Genomic DNA, 19,210 nt, shown 5'->3' on the forward strand with positions numbered 1-19,210 from the left:
GGGATGTATTCTGCATCTCAGACATCCATGTGCAGCCTATCTTGTTCATGGTGGGGTATAAAGGATGTATTCTGCATCTCAGACATCCATGTGCAGCCTGTCTTGTTAATGGTGGGCCAGGTGGGGTATAAGGGATGTATTCTGCATCTCAGACATCCATGTGCAGCCTGTCTTGTTCATGGTGGGGTATAAGGGATTTCAAAGTGGACACAATTTATGGATAACACCATCTTTAATACTGTAAAAAGTGACGTTTTGGTATAGATCCTTATACTGCTGACAAGCAAGACCGAATGATGATGATTATGGAGATTTTACGACCGCTTCAGCCGTTGGCTATTTCGCAGTCGGGGCCAGACGGGTTAACAATAATAAATAATAATGGGGAATACATAAGTAATCGGCTGGCCCAAAAAAATGTAAATTAGGGGGGGTAAAGAAGAAAGAAATATAGTAAAGGGGTGTGAAGGGTGAGAAGATATAGCAGTGGAGATGTAGAGCTGTAAGAAGCCTAGTCTAAGGGAGATAACTAGTGTAGAGACTTAGAATAGTATATAATCAGTTAAGCTGACATGCTAAGTAATAATATGTACTATAAAATGAAAAAAAATAACGGTGGGGGGGTGAGAAACCTATTATAAAAAGTTTGGGCTTACTGGCTGGGATAGGGAGTCAGGAGAGGGGGGGTGAGTATTGGCCGTGAGCGTGGAAGCTGGGCTTGGGTTGGTGGCTGGTTGAACGGTCATTATTGTTATAGTATGGATATCGGCGAATTTGTCGCGCGTGATATAATGTGGGTTTTGAAGCGCTAGACAATCCGCGCTATGGGTTGAGTGCGCGGACGTCACTGAGGACAATCCGCTATAGAATTTTGAGGCGCGGACGTCGGAGAAGTCAGTCCGCGCTGAGAATTTGGATCCCGATCCGAAATTGTAAAAGTGTGGGTTTTAGGTATAGTAGTTAAGCTGTAATTTGTTGGGATTTTTCTAAAGTTTGCTTATTAGATTTGTTGTTTTAAGGAATGTAGCTATATGGGAGAATTTAGCGGTATGGTTAAAGGGGTCAAGGAGCAGTTGAATGTTGTTTTTGAGCTGTGGGGGAAGAGAGTTGTATAGTTGTGTTTGTTGTTGTTTATATTGTGGACAGTAGTTGAATATATGATCTAGGGTTTCAGGTATGTTACAGTGGGTGCAGTTTGGGTGTGGGTGTCTGTTTTGTTTGTGGAGTGTTTCGTGTAGATTAGTTTGGCCGCTTAACATTCTATTTATGATTTTATCTGCTAAAATAGACTTTGTGAAGTTCCGACGCTTTGTGACTGGCTTATTGTAAAGAGATTTTGTCAATATTGACTTACAGTTTTGAATATTTGATTTGAAATTTTGAGATATAGTATTTCTTTTGATTAATGATTTTATCTCGGCCTTACTGGTTGTGAAGTTAATACTTGGTGATGGTTGGGTGGTGGCTAGTTTTGCTCCTGTGTTTGCTAATTGGTTGCCTGTTATGCCAGTGTGTGCAGGTGCCCATAGAAGAGTTATTGTTTTGTTGGTTTCTAAGAGTTTTGTGTGGATGTCTATGATGTTGTTTATTATATCTTGCCTTGATTTAGATTTTTTGTTGTAGATTTGGGTTAATGCACCTAATGAGTCTGAAATAATAAGGAAGTTTGAATCAGTGGATATTTTAATGTAGTGGAATGCACATTGTATAGCCAGTAGTTCTGCTGTGATGATATGTGTGTAGTTGGTATAATGAAAATTTGTGGTGATTGGTGTAGGTTGTGTGATCTGTATGCCTAGACCTGTTATGTCGTTATTTGTCTGAGATGCATCGGTGTAGATATAGGTGTGGTTGGGCCAGTTTTGGTTAATGTAGTTGTTGGAGATTGCTTTTTTGTCTAGATTTTTGGGGTCAGGGTGTGAGGTGAATGTTTTATGGAGTGAAAGATCTGTTTCGGGGGGGGGGGGGGGGGTTGTCATTTATGAATATGTTTGGGGGGTCTAGGTGTTTGATGTTTTCTAGCTTATGGGTTTTAATAAGTTTGTAGAGATGTGTAAGATAGGGGGCTAGTGTGTGATTGTTTTTGAATTTTTTAAGGGTTGCAGGTCTAAGATTGTTGTATTTAGTAATGATTTGTTTTAGGATGGGGTTTTGTTGGGCCCCAGCCCAGTAGTTTAGGATGGTTTGATTACGCCGGAGTTGGATAGATGTGGTTCCTGATAGAAGCTGGAGGGTGTTTAGGGCTGTACCGGTTCTAGTGCCCAGGGCTGTTTTAAGGGCTTTATATTGTATGGAGTTTAGTTTATTATTTAATGTTTCTGATATGGAGTTGAGGACAGGAGCGGCATAGTAAATCTTAGATTGAATTAATGACTTGTATATATTAAGTATTGTTTGTTTGTCAGTGCCCCAATCAGTGCCGCTGATGGCTCTCATTAGATTTAGGTCTTTTTGACAAGATGTGACCAAATTATGAATATGGGGAGCCCATGTTAGGTGCTGGTCAAAGGTAATACCCAGAAATTTAGCTTCCTTTTTGAATGAGATGTTTTGATCATTAAGGGTGAGTTTGGGTGTATAATTTGGCTTATGTCTGTTTTTGAAAAGTAAGCCGATGGTTTTATTAGTGTTAATTTGGAATCCCCACTGGGTAGCCCAAAGTTCTATATGTTTAAGAAGGGGTTGAATTCTTTTTTGGATTTGATTTAGAGATGTTGACGACGTCCAGAAAGAAATGTCATCAGCAAATTTTGCAGTGGTGATATTCTTAGTTTTAGATGGGAAAATGTCGTCAATCATAAAGTTGAATAGTGTTGGGGAAATTATACTACCCTGTGGGGTGCCGTTGTCTAAAGTATGTGGATCAGATAGAGTGTTGTTGGTTTTAACTGTGATGTTTCTGTCTGTTAGGAAGGAGTGTATGAAGTTTAAAATTCTACCATCTATGGCTTTTGCTTTAAGTTTTTGGATTAGGCCATGATGCCAAACCATGTCAAATGCTTTACTAAAGTCGATGAAAATGGCCACAGTGTAATGTTTTTGGGCGAGTGCTGTTTTTACGTCATGTTCTAAATGTAAAACGTGGTCTAAAGTTTGTCGATTAGACATAAAACCACTCTGATCCTCATTAAGTAGTTTCTGGGATGAAATTTGGAATTTAAGTCTGTTATTTATGATGGATTCCATTATTTTGCAAATATGGGAAGTTAATGAAATGGGGCGATAGGAATCCGATTCTTTGGGGGGCTTGCCTGGTTTAAGAACCGGTACCACTAGGGCTGTTTTCCAAGAGTGTGGGAGGGAGCCAGAAGTCCAAATTTGGTTGAATAGTTGAAGAAGGAGTTTTGGATTTTAAGGGGAAGGTGATTAAGGATAGTGTAACTAATGTTATCTGGGCCTGTGGCCGGGGCTGTATTTTTGTTATTAAGGGCTGTTTGTTGTTCATAGATGTTTATTATTTTCTTGAATGACATGCCAGTGAGGGGGGTCTGTGAGAGTAGGGGGGGTGGTTTTTAATAGTGTCTTGCATGATGGGAGTATGGTTGGCGGAGCTGCTAGTGGCCGAGAAGTGAGCAGCCATGGCATTAGCCTTTTCTTTGTCTGTATTTACGTTAGGAAAAGATGGGGCTGAGAAGGATTTGGAAGTGCCCTTTATGGCTTTAAGTTTTTTCCATAAAATTTTGGTATTTTGTTTCCCCATTTTCAAGGAGCTGGTAAATGTTTCCCAATGTTTTCTTTTGGCTGCTCTTATAAGTTGTTTAGTTGAATTTCTAAGATTTTTTGCCAAGGGGAGTTTGGTTATGTCCCGCTTGGCTTTATTTAAAGCTTTTTTCCTAAGTTTTCTAGAATTTTCTATTTCTGAGCTCCACCAAGGGACAGTGATAAGGTGCGGTGAGATTTTGACTGTTGGGATGCACTTAAGGGCTATATTATGTATTGTATTTGTGAAGTTTGTATTGAAGATGTCGTTGTCGGTGTTGTGTATATTGTGTGGGTTTATTTGATTGCAAAGTGTGTGGAATGTTTTCCAGTCAGCCTTTTTTAGATTGAAATTGGACTGTTGGGGGGTGTGGTATGAGGGGGGGGGCGGATTGGGATGGGGTTGGGGGTGGGGTTTGGGTGGGTAGGGATAGAGAAATTTTGATGGGCGTGTGGTCACTGCCCCATGTGTCCGAATGGGCCTCCCAGCAGAGTTTAGAATGGAGATGGGGGGTGGTGAAGGTAAAGTCGATTGCTGTGGGGGTTTGGAGGTGGCTTGTGGGGTACCTATCATACAAGGCACTGATTAAACTGTACTAGTTGTACGTGGTACTGATGGTACAGGGTACTTATCATACAAGGCACTGGTTAAACTGTACTAGTTGTACGTGGTACTGATGGTACAGGGTACTTATCATACAAGGCACTGATTAAACTGTACTAGTTGTACGTGGTACTGATGGTACAGGGTACTTATCATACAAGGCACTGGTTAAACTGTACTAGTTGTACGTGGTACTGATGGTACAGGGTACTTATCATACAAGGCACAGGTTAAACTGTACTAGTTGTACGTGGTACTGATGGTACAGGGTACTTATCATACAAGGCACTGGTTAAACTGTACTAGTTGTACGTGGTACTGATGGTACAGGGTACTTATCATACAAGGCACTGGTTAAACTGTACTAGTTGTACTTTGTACTGATGGTACAGGGTACTTATCATACAAGGCACTGGTTAAACTGTACTAGTTGTACTTTGTACTGATTGTACAGGGTACCTATCATACAAGGCACTGGTTAAACTGTACTAGTTGTACGTGGTACTGATGGTACAGGGTACTTATCATACAAGGCACTGGTTAAACTGTACTAGTTGTACTTTGTACTGATGGTACAGGGTACTTATTATACAAGGCACTGGTTAAACTGTACTAGTTGTACTTTGTACTGATTGTACAGGGTATCTATCATACAAGGCACTGGTTAAACTGTAGTAGTTGTACGTGGTACTGATTGTACAGGGTACTTATCATACAAGGCACTGGTTAAACTGTACTAGTTGTACTTTGTACTGATTGTACAGGGTACTTATCATACAAGGCACTGGTTAAACTGTACTAGTTGTACTTTGTACTGATGGTAAAGGGTACTTATCATACAAGGCACTGGTTAAACTGTACTAGTTGTACTTTGTACTGATGGTACAGGGTACTTATCATACAAGGCACTGGTTAAACTGTACTAGTTGTACTTTGTACTGATTGTACAGGGTACCTATCATACAAGGCACTGGTTAAACTGTACTAGTTGTACTTTGTACTGATTGTACAGGGTACTTATCATACAAGGCACTGGTTAAACTGTACTAGTTGTACTTTGTACTGATTGTACAGGGTACTTATTATACAAGGCACTGGTTAAACTGTACTAGTTGTACTTTGTACTGATTGTACAGGGTATCTATCATACAAGGCACTGGTTAAACTGTACTAGTTGTACGTGGTACTGATTGTACAGGGTACTTATCATACAAGGCACTGGTTAAACTGTACTAGTTGTACGTGGTATTGATTGTACAGGGTACTTATCATACAAGGCACTGATTAAACTGTACTAGTTGTATGTGGTACTGATTGTACAGGTTAATTATAATACAAGGCACTGGTTAAACTGTAGTAGTTGTACTTTGTACTGATTGTACAGGGTACTTATCATACAAGGCACTGGTTAAACTGTACTAGTTGTACGTGGTACTGATTGTACAGGGTACTTATCATACAAGGCACTGGTTAAACTGTACTAGTTGTAAGTGGTACTGATGGTACAGGGTACTTATCGTACAAGGCACTGGTTAAACTGTACTAGTTGTAAGTGGTACTGATTGTACAGGGTACCTATCATACAAGGCACTGGTTAAACTGTACTAGTTGTACTTTGTACTGATTGTACAGGGTACTTATCATACAAGGCACTGGTTAAACTGTACTAGTTGTACGTGGTACTGCTGGTACAGGGTACTTATCATACAACGCACTGATTAAACTGTACTAGTTGTACGTGGTACTGATGGTACAGGGTACTTATCATACAAGGCACTGGTTAAACTGTACTAGTTGTACGTGGTGCTGATGGTACAGGGTACTTATACAAGGCACTGGTTAAACTGTACTAGTTGTACTTTGTACTGATTGTACAAGGTGTTGATGATACAACACAAGGCAGGATTCCCCAGTAAGCCTCGTCAGCGTCACAGCTTTGTATTGAATGTCTCCTGTTCCTGACTGCTGTCACAATCTCTACACTTCTCACATGGACTGTGCGTGCTGCCACAGTCTGCCACAAATGAAGTATTACTTTTGGAAGGTAATGGAGTCTGCAAAGCAATGACAGTTTCAATATCACCTTTGTTCCCTGATTGGGTGGAATGTTCAGCCATTTCTGAACGATGAGTTGGACCTTCACCTAGAACCTTGTCGGCAGCCTTCTTGGACTTGTGTTTGACCTCAGTGTGACCTTCAGTGATGACAACATCTTCCAGTCCCTCGAGATGTTCATAAGCTTTCATCATGTGGTGGTCTTTGTACAGGATGTAAGCCATGGCTGCAACACATGGAATCAGGAACACAGTCCCGGCCAGGATTCCAACCAGCATCTGCACCAAGTTGGAGTCTTCCGTCTCACATGCCTTCTTGATGGTAAAAGTAGCATTCAGTAAGACGTGGACACAGACAGTATAGGAGCCCATGACCTTCATGTCTCTCATCACATAGTTGCTGCTGTTGGGGTGCAGCATGGGGGATTCAAATTTTGTAGCATCCTTGGTCAAGTATGTCACAAGGAGTCCGTGGATTTCAACCTTGGATTTCAATCTCCAGGTGACGGTGATGCTGTCATCTTCAGCCTGGACTGAAATACTCAGGCTGATGGTGTCTGGATTGATGAGACTGGTTGGTTTCAGGTGGCAGTGCTGCAAGTGCTTCGTCATGTTGCCGCACGCCGCGACCGCCGACACTTGCTGAAGCTGACGCCTGGAATCAAAGCATCTCCAGTCTGGTAGTGTGTAGTTGGCTGCGGTGTATTTGCGGGTTCCGGTCTGCCGGCTGTAGAGCCAGGAGAGGTGGCAGCCGCAGGTCAGGTTGTTGTGGGCAAGTCCCAGGAACTGAAGGTCCATGTACAGTGCAAACTTGCAGTCGGGAAGAGTCTGCAGGCTGCAGTTGCTCAGATCCAGGGAGATGATGTGGGGGGGATACTCAGTCTGGGTGATGTCGCCAAGTGATGGATTATCAGACAGGTCCAGAAAGCGCAGATTTTGTAAACTTGCAAATGCAGTTGGTGATATGTGTGATATCCTGTTCTGCCCGAGTGACAATCTGTGAATGCTCTCCTCAAGACCATCAAAAGTTCCTTTTGGAATTGCTTCAATTTTGTTTTTGGCCAGGTTGAGATTTAGCAAGTTTTGAAGCTTCTTAAAGATCCCTCCTTCAATAGTTTTAAGTTCATTCTCCTCAAGACTGATTTCTGTCAATGCCCAAGCACCATAGAAACTATTGGCAGTGAGTTTCACCAGCTGGTTGTTGCCCAAGTACAGTTCGTCCAGGTACTGAAGCTCACTGAATGTGTCCGGACCAATCTCCTGCAGTTGGTTTCCTTCAAGGATCAGATATTTGATGTGGGAGCCAATGATCTTAGGCAGGCTGGAAATATTGTTATAGGACAGGTTGAGACTGCCTGCTGCCTTCCATATTGTGTCTGGCACGTGGGTGATTCGGTTGTGGTCCAGTCTCAGCATGTCCAGCTGGAGGGTGTGGTTCTCGGACACGTGGAAGCTGCTGATGTGGTTGTTAGACACGTCCAGTGTTCGGACCGTGGATTTCTCATTGAGAGCGTGGGAGTCCAGGGTGGTGAGCAGGTTGTGGGACAGGGTCAGGACTGTGATGTTCTTGGTGGTGAGGAAGGCTGGAAATAGTTCAAACTGGTTATGCTGAAGATCCACTTCATCAACACTGAGAATAGAGTCCAAGAGATTGTCTGGCAACTCAGTGAGGTTGTTGTAGGATAAGTCCAGAAACTGCAGATTGACTTTGGTGGTGTTGGATGTGATGATCGGTTTCGAGGTGTCAAATGAATGACACAGGATTTTAATGACGGAGGCCCTCGATCTGCATGTACATCCCCCCTGGGTGAGGAACGAGCAGCCTTGACTGTCTGGAGGCAACAGAAGCAGCATTGACCCTAGGACGATGATGTCGACAACTCTCATCCTGAAACAGACAACAACAGATGTAGAGCAAACCCACTGACTGAGGTCACACTGTGCTATTTATAGCCGGTATAGACACCTGTCAGAATGGGGAGGTCACACTGTGCTATTTATAGCCGGTATAGACACCTGTCAGAATGGGGAGGTCACACTGTGCTATTTATAGCCGGTATAGACACCTCTCAGAATGAGGAGGTCACACTGTGCTATTTATAGCCGGTATAGACACCTCTCAGAATGAGGAGGTCACACTGTGCTATTTATAGCCGGTATAGACACCTGTCAGAATGGGGAGGTCACACTGTGCTATTTATAGGCATGTGCATGTGCTGCTCAATGAATGTGAGCCACCAGGAGATAAGGGACTGTAGGTGTGAAAAAAACAATACTACAATTCAGAAGCTTATATTCATATCTATTGTAGAGATACATGACATCACACATGTCAATCTTCACTAAAGTAAGTTGACGTCAATCGTCTTTATTACGCCATAACACAGTTGTATGCTAGCACCCATAAGGTCCTGGTGGGTCACATATATCAAAAGAGAAGTATTTTCATATGATTGTACTTGTGCCATGACACAGCAGTATGCATACAAGTCCACTGACATGGATCGTGGTTGTCAGACTGGTGCCATGTCTGATTGTGTCCTCGTACTCTGGCATACACTTCATTACTGACCGACCACGGTGCAAGAATACTGGAGACTACGGCATGAAGCAACATCGACCTAAAATGACGTTTTTTACACCTGGTAATGTGAACACCTGGTGTTTAAAACACACTACTTTACACACTTATTAACCCCAGACAAACAATCTCCAATAAAACTGTTCCAAGTATTCCAGTCAATGGAAGACTTACCATGAATAGTATATAGTTTTACTGGATACCTGGAGGACTGTTGCCATCATGGTAGAATGGAGATAAACCTACTGTGTTTTGAAATTTGATATCTCCCAATGTAGAGAAGATATCTGTTATTTATACATTTGAAACCTCACACTCAAGCGCTTGGTTTCAAATTAAAATAGGAGGTATCTACTCAACAGTGGGACAACATCAAATTACAAAACACATTTTTTTGCTCCTTATTAGAGACCTTGGCCCACTTGCACAAAGCAATCTTAGCACTACAACTATTCTTAGCCTATGTTAAAGTATCGTAGTTACGATCATCTTAGCACTAAGATCGCTTTTTGCAAGTGGGCCCTGGCTTGTATTAGAGACCAAGCGTCTGATAGAGGAAATATTCATACAGTAGACTGTTCTTATCTGTTATCAACAGCCTTTTTAAATGGATTGATATCTAGCCTATCTATGTGTTCATACACACAGTGTTGTTTTTTGTGCTTGATAGGTTTGAAAGAGGTTTCTGTTGCAAAAAGGAAACTTCTTTTAAACCAATCAGAATCAAACATTCTTCAATGTCTTGTTAGAATTTACTGGAGATTTATTGAAATTAATCAGAAGTTATAAACCAACATGTAAATATTTGAAGTTCACAGAACATCATGTGTGTCAATGTCTGCCCTGTGTGGCCAGGTGTACATGGAGGTGTATCACTGTCTGCCCTGTGTGGCCAAGTGTACATGGAGGTGTATCACTGTCTGCCCTGTGTGGCCAGGTGTATCACTGTCTGCCCTGTGTGGTCAGGTGTACATGGAGGTGTATCACTGTCTGCCCTGTGTGGTCAGGTGTACATGGAGGTGTATTATTGTCTGCCCTGTGTGGCCAGGTGTATCACTGTCTGCCCTGTGTGGTCAGGTGTACATGGAGGTGTATCACTGTCTGCCCTGTGTGGCCAGGTGTACATGGAGGTGTATCACTGTCTGCCCTGTGTGGCCAGGTGTATCACTGTCTGCCCTGTGTGGCCAGGTGTACATGGAGGTGTATCACTGTCTGCCCTGTGTGGCCAGGTGTATCACTGTCTGCCCTGTGTGGCCAGGTGTATCACTGTCTGCCCTGTGTGGTCAGGTGTACATGGAGGTGTATCACTGCAGTGTAAATGGTAAGACTGCAGTGTGCACTCCTACTGCCACACACTGCCGCCAGTGCTCATGCAAACTACAAATGTTACAACAGCATTCTAACAACTTTAACCATGTCTGAAATGAAGTGCAGTTATCATGCCTTACTTTGCTGTGGAGCCTGACAGCGCCGGTGTGCCGGGATGAGGGAGTCGCTCACACTGATGAGTGCTTCGGCTCACCACCAGTGCTGGCAACAGTGATACAACTCAAGATGAATTAACCCTTTAAAGGACTACTACGCTCAGAAACTGATCCAAGTTCTCCAAACACTACGTTCTGTGTCTGTTAACCCTGTCTTAATCTGTAATTAGCTATTGTTTAGAGACTTAAACACTCAACAGACTAAAGTCTCCCTCTGGCTTGGGTCATGACTGCAATCTGGTCATTTTACTAGGACTGTTTACTGCCCAAAGGAGATGGTATTCTTTATCACACATACCAGTGATGTAATGAAGTCTATTTAATGTATGTATTACCTGGGGTGATTTGTGATGTGGTAGAGATACTGAGACAGCAGCTAGGTTTCTCACATGTGTTTCTTTCCTGAGAGTTGAAGCACCATCAGACAGTGCTGTCTTACACAACACTCACTGCAGCACCAGGCTAACGCGTCTCCTCAAGGGGAATATAACCCCATAGCATCCAGTCAACCAAATATCTTGTGAGCTGGATAATGTGTTTGCAAGTGGTTATATTATGACAATAATGCCTTTGTATGGCCAAATCAACCTTAATATGGAATAAGGAAGAAATAATGAATTAATATAAATAAAGTACAAAATACAATTTTCCATTTTCTATACAGTTAGTAAGGCTCTGTTTATAAATACTTCGGAAATATCTTTAAGTTCTGGAGCACAAATTGCCATTCGGAGGTGGATTTGTCCTGTTGTTTAGGAGCAGAAGAGTTAAGGCGTATTGAGTGTGTGTCTCCATCTATGGCATGACGCTGTGACTGGAGGGACGACACCGACAGCCAACAGAGGCCTCATTTACTTTAGTTTTGTATGTTGGGTGACAATCGGCAGGTCACAACTTGACCTGTGTGTCGCAGAAGAAACACTTGTTTTGCTGAAGGTGTATCACTTTGGCTTGTAGTTGGTGATCAGTTTGTTTCCGGTAGCCGTGACATTCTGTGGGGTGGCCTGGTGTAACAAAGTTCTCTCTACTCACCTCACCATGGAGGGCTTTTGTTTACTTTAAACAGATTGCAGGAAGGAAAATATTCAGGTTATACTCTCTAACATTATCTCCCAGATATTTAACATAAATAAATTGATTCATAGGCGCATGTTTAAGAGTTAGGATAGTGTGTGATATACAGCTATATAACAGTGTGAGATGTGTAGTTACAGCTATATAACAGTGTGAGATGTGTAGTTACAGATATATAACAGTGTGAGATGTGTAGTTACAGCTATATAACAGTGTGAGATGTGTAGTTACAGCTATATAACAGTGTTAGATGTGTAGTTACAGATATATAACAGTGTGAGATGTGTAGTTACAGCTATATAACAGTGTGAGATGTGTAGTTACAGATATATAACAGTGTGAGATGTGTAGTTACAGCTATATAACAGTGTGAGATGTGTAGTTACAGCTATATAACAGTGTTAGATGTGTAGTTACAGATATATAACAGTGTGAGATGTGTAGTTACAGCTATATAACAGTGTGAGATGTGTAGTTACAGCTATATAACAGTGTGAGATGTGTAGTTACAGCTATATATAACAGTGTGAGATGTGTAGTAACAGCTATATATAACAGTGTGAGATGTGTAGTTACAGATATATAACAGTGTGAGATGTGTAGTTACAGCTATATAACAGTGTGAGATGTGTAGTTACAGCTATATAACAGTGTGAGATGTTTAGTAACAGCTATATAACAGTGTGAGATGTGTAGTTACAGATATGTAACAGTGTGAGATGTGTAGTTACAGCTATATAACAGTGTGAGATGTGTAGTTACAGCTATATAACAGTGTGAGATGTGTAGTTACAGCTATATATAACAGTGTGAGATGTGTAGTAACAGCTATATATAACAGTGTGAGATGTGTAGTTACAGCTATATATAACAGTGTGAGATGTGTAGTAACAGCTATATATAACAGTGTGAGATGTGTAGTTACAGCTATATAACAGTGTGAGATGTGTAGTTACAGCTATATAACAGTGTGAGATGTGTAGTTACAGATATATAACAGTGTGAGATGTGTAGTTACAGCTATATAACAGTGTGAGATGTGTAGTTACAGCTATATAACAGTGTGAGATGTGTAGTTACAGATATATAACAGCGTTAGATGTGTAGTTACAGCTATATAACAGTGTGAGATGTGTAGTTACAGATATATAACAGTGTGAGATGTGTAGTTACAGCTATATAACAGTGTGAGATGTGTAGTTACAGCTATATAACAGTGTGAGATGTGTAGTTACAGCTATATAACAGTGTGAGATGTGTAGTTACAGATATATAACAGTGTGAGATGTGTAGTTACAGCTATATAACAGTGTGAGATGTGTAGTTACAGCTATATAACAGTGTGAGATGTGTAGTTACAGATATATAACAGCGTTAGATGTGTAGTTACAGATATATAACAGTGTGAGATGTGTAGTTACAGCTATATAACAGCGTGAGATGTGTAGTTACAGATATATAACAGTGTTAGATGTGTAGTTACAGCTATATAACAGTGTTAGATGTGTAGTTACAGCTATATAACAGTGTGAGATGTGTAGTAACAGCTATATAACAGTGTGAGATGTGTAGTAACAGCTATATATAACAGTGTGAGATGTGTAGTTACAGCTATATAACACTGTGAGATGTGTAGTTACAGCTATATAACAGTGTGAGATGTGTAGTAACAGCTATATAACAGTGTGAGATGTGTAGTAACAGCTATATATAACAGTGTGAGATGTGTAGTAACAGCTATATATAACAGTGTGAGATGTGTAGTAACAGCTATATATAACAGTGTGAGATGTGTAGTAACAGCTATATAACTGTGTGAGATGTGAAGTAACAGAGATAGGAGAAAGTAAAGTTATTGTGAACTTACAGAAACCCATGCTTGCTGTAACAGGTGACTATACCTGTCTTAAGAGGTGACTAATGGGATCAGAGTGAGTGAGTGAGTGAGTTGGATTTTACGCCGCTTTTAGCAATATTCCAGCAATATCACGGCGGGGGACACCAGAAATGGGCTTCACACATTGTACGCATGTCGGGAATCGAACCCGGGTCTTCGGGGTGACGAGCGAACGCTTTAACCGCTAGGCTACCCGACCACCCTAATGGGATCAGATGGTTAGACTCTCTGACTTGATTTGATGCATGATATCATGATATCAGTCACTGGATTGCCTGGTCTAGACTCCATTATTTACAGACTGCCATCATATAGCTGGAATATTGCTGAGTGTGGCGTTAAACAACAAACAAACATGGAGGTGTGTGGGACATTGAATGTGCAACCTTGTCAAGTAGCAGTATATTTCCATAGTAGTTTTGGACAGGTTTGTTTTGTTGACCTATATATCGGTAAATATTTTTGTTGAAGGCCGGCAGGGTAGGGCTGTGGGGTGTTTGGTACATGATGTCAGCAATACCTGTACTTATCAGTCACCCTGCCCTGGTGGGGTGCCTCTGTCACCACGGAGATAGTGGATGTTCGTGCATCACATGGCCTCTTGACTCCATTTCATTTCACAACAGGATTGAGCCCATGTTTGAAGCCTGTGTGTTTTACAGATTTCTGTGCCCCCTATGCACTGCCTAGGGCTCTGGCACTCTATTGCTTGTTGTAAGAAGTGATTAAACCTGCTGGACATTGTCCCTTTGTATGCCCCGAGGATATTGCTGTTTGTGATACCCTCAACACACAGGTAGATACTCTCTATACACAGGTAGATACCCTCAACACACAGGTAGATACCCTCAATACACAGGTAGATACTCTCTATACACAGGTAGATACCCTCTATACACAGGTAGATACTCTCTATACACAGGTAGATACCCTCTATACACAGGTAGATACCCTCAACACACAGGTAGATACCCTCAACACACAGGTAGATACCCTCAACACACAGGTAGATACCCTCAACACACAGGTAGATACCCTCAACACACAGGTAGATACTCTCTATACACAGGTAGATACCCTCTATACACAGGTAGATACTCTCTATACACAGGTAGATACTCTCTATACACAGGTAGATACCCTCTATACACAGGTAGATACCCTCAACACACAGGTAGATACCCTCAACACACAGGTAGATACCCTCAACACACTGGTAGATACCCTCTATACACAGGTAGATACCCTCTATACACAGGTAGATACTCTCTATACACAGGTAGATACACAGGTAGATATCCTCTATACACAGGTAGATACCCTCTATACACAGGTAGATACCCTCAATACACAGGTAGATACCCTCTATACACAGGTAGATACCCTCAATACACAGGTAGATACCCTCTATACACAGGTAGATACCCTCTATACACAGGTAAATACCTTCAATACACAGGTAGATACCCTCTATACACAGGTAGATACCCTCTATACACAGGTAGATATCCTCTATACACAGGTAGATATACACAATATACACAGGTAGATACCCTCTATACACAGGTAAATACCTTCAATACACAGGTAGATATACACAATATACACAGGTAGATATCCTCTATACACAGGTAGATACCCTCTATACACAGGTAAATACCTTCAATACACAGGTAGATACCCTCTATACACAGGTAGATACCCTCTATACACAGGTAGATATCCTCTATACACAGGTAGATATACACAATATACACAGGTAGATACCCTCTATACACAGGTAAATACCCTCTATACACAGGTAAATACCTTCAATACACAGGTAGATACCCTCTATACACAGGTAGATACCCTCTATACACAGGTAGATATCCTCTATACACAGGTAGATACCCTCTATACACAGGTAAATACCTTCAATACACAGGTAGATACTCTCTATACACAGGTAGATACCCTCTATACACAGGTAGATACCCTCTATACACAGGTAGATATACACAATATACAGGTAGATACCCTCTATACACAGGTAAATACCTTCAATACACAGGTAGATATACACAATATACACAGGTAGATATCCTCTATACACAGGTAGATACCCTCTATACACAGGTAAATACCTTCAATACACAGGTAGATACCCTCTATACACAGGTAGATACCCTCTATACACAGGTAGATATCCTCTATACACAGGTAGATATACACAATATACACAGGTAGATACCCTCTATACACAGGTAAATACCTTCAATACACAGGTAGATATACACAATATACACAGGTAGATATCCTCTATACACAGGTAGATACCCTCTATACACAGGTAAATACCTTCAATACACAGGTAGATACCCTCTATACACAGGTAGATACCCTCTATACACAGGTAGATATCCTCTATACACAGGTAGATATACACAATATACACAGGTAGATACCCTCTATACACAGGTAAATACCCTCTATACACAGGTAAATACCTTCAATACACAGGTTGATATACACCTGGTGTATACACCTATGGTAATGATATTATTGATTGGTTAAACAAGGAAAGACAGTTTAAGATGATGATAAGTCTGTGCTGTTACCACGGAATGTCTGTCCTGTTACATGTTTGAAGGTAACAGCACAGACAGTAACAGCATAGACAAATTGACATTAATTACAGGTTTTTTTAATGAGACCTCCCTTGAAATGTTGAGACCACATGGCATTGTGAACAGTTCATATTTTCTAATATTCTGAAAAAATGGTTTTAGAAAAAAATATTTGTTTTGGCAAAAATGAGCAGTAACAGCACAGACATAAGAAAAGAGTATTCATGATAGGACTAAACTTCCCTGTCAAGCAGAATTATCCAAGGTCTTCTCTCACTTGAAGGACACTGCTGCCATGATAGTACAGGAAGTAAGCTGTATTTCTGTTATTTTGAATTATGGGAATCTTGAAGGATTATTTATTTTTCAGTTTTGATCCATCTTGGTAACAGGACAGACACCTTTTTATGTACAAGTGTTTCTAACCAAAAACCAATACAAATAAAAGAGTGTATCTTCAAAAGATAATTTTATATCATGAGTTAGAAAGGTAATGTACAATATATAAACATTATTTACATAATATTTTTTATTTTTAGCCACATTAAACAATGTTGATGTGCAAACATAGGGTTACGGACACACCCTTCAGCTCAATTTAACCGCAATTAAGCAGTTTTAATTAAAATAAAATACCTAATAAGAAATACTGAAACTTAACTTTCAGACACCATGGTATGTTCTACAAAAAACACTTGTGTTTAAACATATCTAAAATAAATATTTTAATTGTTATTCAACTCGGACTAAAAAACTCACTTTTTTTTAGAATGACCCATACACAATATACAGGTAGATACCCTCTATACACAGGTAAATACCTTCAATACACGGGTAGATATACACAATATACACAGGTAGATATCCTCTATACACAGGTAGATACCCTCTATACACAGGTAAATACCTTCAATACACAGGTAGATACCCTCTATACACAGGTAGATACCCTCTATACACAGGTAGATATCCTCTATACACAGGTAGATATACACAATATACACAGGTAGATACCCTCTATACACAGGTAAATACCCTCTATACAGAGGAAGATACCCTCTATACACAGGTAGATATACACAGGTAGATACCCTCTATACACAGGTAGATATACACAGGTAGGTACCCTGTATACACAGGTAGATATACACAGGTAGATACCCTCTATACACAGGTAAATACCTTCAATACACAGGTAGATATACACAATATACACATGTAGATACCCTCTATACACAGGTAAATACCTTCAATATAGAGGAAGATACCCTCTATACACAGGTAGATACCCTCTATACACAGGTAAATACCTTCAATACACGGGTAGATACACTCTCTACACAGGTAGATATCCACTTTACACAGGTAGATATACACAATATACACAGGTAGATACCCTCAACACACAGGTAGATATACACAATATACACAGGTAGATACCCTCTATACACAGGTAGGTACCCTCTATACACAGGTAGATATACACAGGTAGATATCCTCTACACACAGGTAGATACCCTCTACACACAGGTAGATATACACAGATAGATACCCTCTATACACAGGTAGATACCCTCTATACACAGGTAGATATACAGTGGTAGATACCCTCTATACACAGGTAGATATCCTCTATACACAGGTAAATATCTTCAATACACGGGTAGATACACTCTATACACAGGTAGATACCCTCTATACACAGGTAGATATACACAGGTAGATATCCTCTATGCACAGGTAGATATACACAATATACACAGGTAGATACTCTCTGTACACAGGTACATACCCTCTATACACAGGTAAATACCTTCATAACACAGGTAGATACCCTCTATACACAGGTAGATATACACAGGTAGATATCCTCTATACACAGGTAGATATGTACACAATATACAGGTAGATACCCTCTATACACAGGTAAATACCTTCAATACACAGGTAGATATACACAATATACACAGGTAGATACCCTCTATACACAGGTAGATACCCTCTATACACAGGTAAATACCTTCAATACATAGGTAGATACCCTCTATACACAGGTAGATATCCTCTATACACAGGTAGATATACACAATATACACAGGTAGATACCCTCTATACACAGGTAAATACCCTCTATACACAGGTAGATACCTTCAATACACAGGTAGATATACACAATATACACAGGTAGATACCCTCTATACACAGGTAAATACCTTCAATACAGAGGAAGATACCCTCTATACACAGGTAGATATACACAGGTAGATACCCTCTATACACAGGTAGATATACACAGGTAGATACCCTCTATACACAGGTAGATATACACAGGTAGATACCCTCTATACACAGGTAGATATACACAGATAGATACTCTCTATACACAGGTAGATGTCCCTTGGTACATGTATTGAGGTGATGTCAATCATATATTATGACTAACACAGATACACAAGCTCTTGTTATGTTGGGTAAACTTGTAGAGTTATTGTATTATTGGCTTGCATATATACCTTGTCATATATATAAGCCATCATTTCAAAAGTAATTAAATAATGGTGATTTGTTTTCCCACCCTGCAGTCTGGAGCTGTTTACTATGAGTTAGTTATAGTTAGTAGTTAACATGATGACAGCAGTTTACAAACAATATAAACAGGAACTGAACTGACCATGGACACTTAAGTGGCTGTGTGTTTAACCTGGGCAGGCAGGCAGGCAGGCTGACTTACCTGGAGACAAGCTGAAGTGTGAGCTGCAGGATGACACTGGAGATAGCCGGAGAAGAATGCAATGTTGTGTGGTAGTGCTGTGTGCAAAGGGACGGGAGGGGTGAGGGTGGTGTGGAGAGTTAGGGGCGGTGTGGAGAGTTAGGGGCGGTGTGGAGAGTTAGGGGTGGTGTGGAGAGTTAGGGTTGGTGTGGAGAGTTTGGGGTGGTGTGGAGAGTTAGGGGCGGTGTGGAGAGTTAGGGGTGGTGTGGAGAGTTAGGGGCGGTGTGGAGAGATGGGGGTGGTGTGGAGAGTTAGGGGTGGTGTGGAGAGTTAGGGGCGGTGTGGAGAGTTAGGGGCGGTGTGGAGAGTTAGGGGCGGTGTGGAGAGTTAGGGGTGGTGTGGAGAGTTGGGGGTGGTGTGGAGAGGTGGTGTGGAGAGTTGGGGGTGGTGTGGAGAGTTAGGGGTGGTGTGGAGAGTTAGGGGTGGTGTTGAGAGTTA

At 41.0% G+C, this 19,210-nt stretch overlaps 2 protein-coding genes across 2 annotated transcripts in view; one reads left to right on the forward strand and one right to left on the reverse strand.

Annotated features, from left to right (window-relative positions):
- LOC139454590 (pre-mRNA-splicing factor ATP-dependent RNA helicase PRP16-like) overlaps nt 1-19,210 on the forward strand; it is a 142,746-nt gene that overhangs the window by 82,350 nt on the left and 41,186 nt on the right. The gene's annotated exons all lie outside the window — the stretch shown is intronic.
- Nucleotides 6,218-18,798, reverse strand: LOC139453066 (leucine-rich repeats and immunoglobulin-like domains protein 2). Its single transcript, XM_071234693.1, has 2 exons — nt 18,734-18,798; nt 6,218-8,245 (listed from the first exon to the last, which is right to left on the reverse strand). Exon 2 carries the CDS (start codon nt 8,242-8,244, stop codon nt 6,232-6,234), a length of 2,013 nt encoding a protein of 670 aa, XP_071090794.1. The 5' UTR covers nt 8,245; nt 18,734-18,798; the 3' UTR covers nt 6,218-6,231.

The sequence above is a fragment of the Haliotis cracherodii genome, unplaced genomic scaffold (assembly GCF_022045235.1).
Source record: "Haliotis cracherodii isolate W230 unplaced genomic scaffold, xgHalCrac1.p SCAF_10, whole genome shotgun sequence".
Lineage (NCBI taxonomy): Eukaryota > Metazoa > Mollusca > Gastropoda > Lepetellida > Haliotidae > Haliotis > Haliotis cracherodii.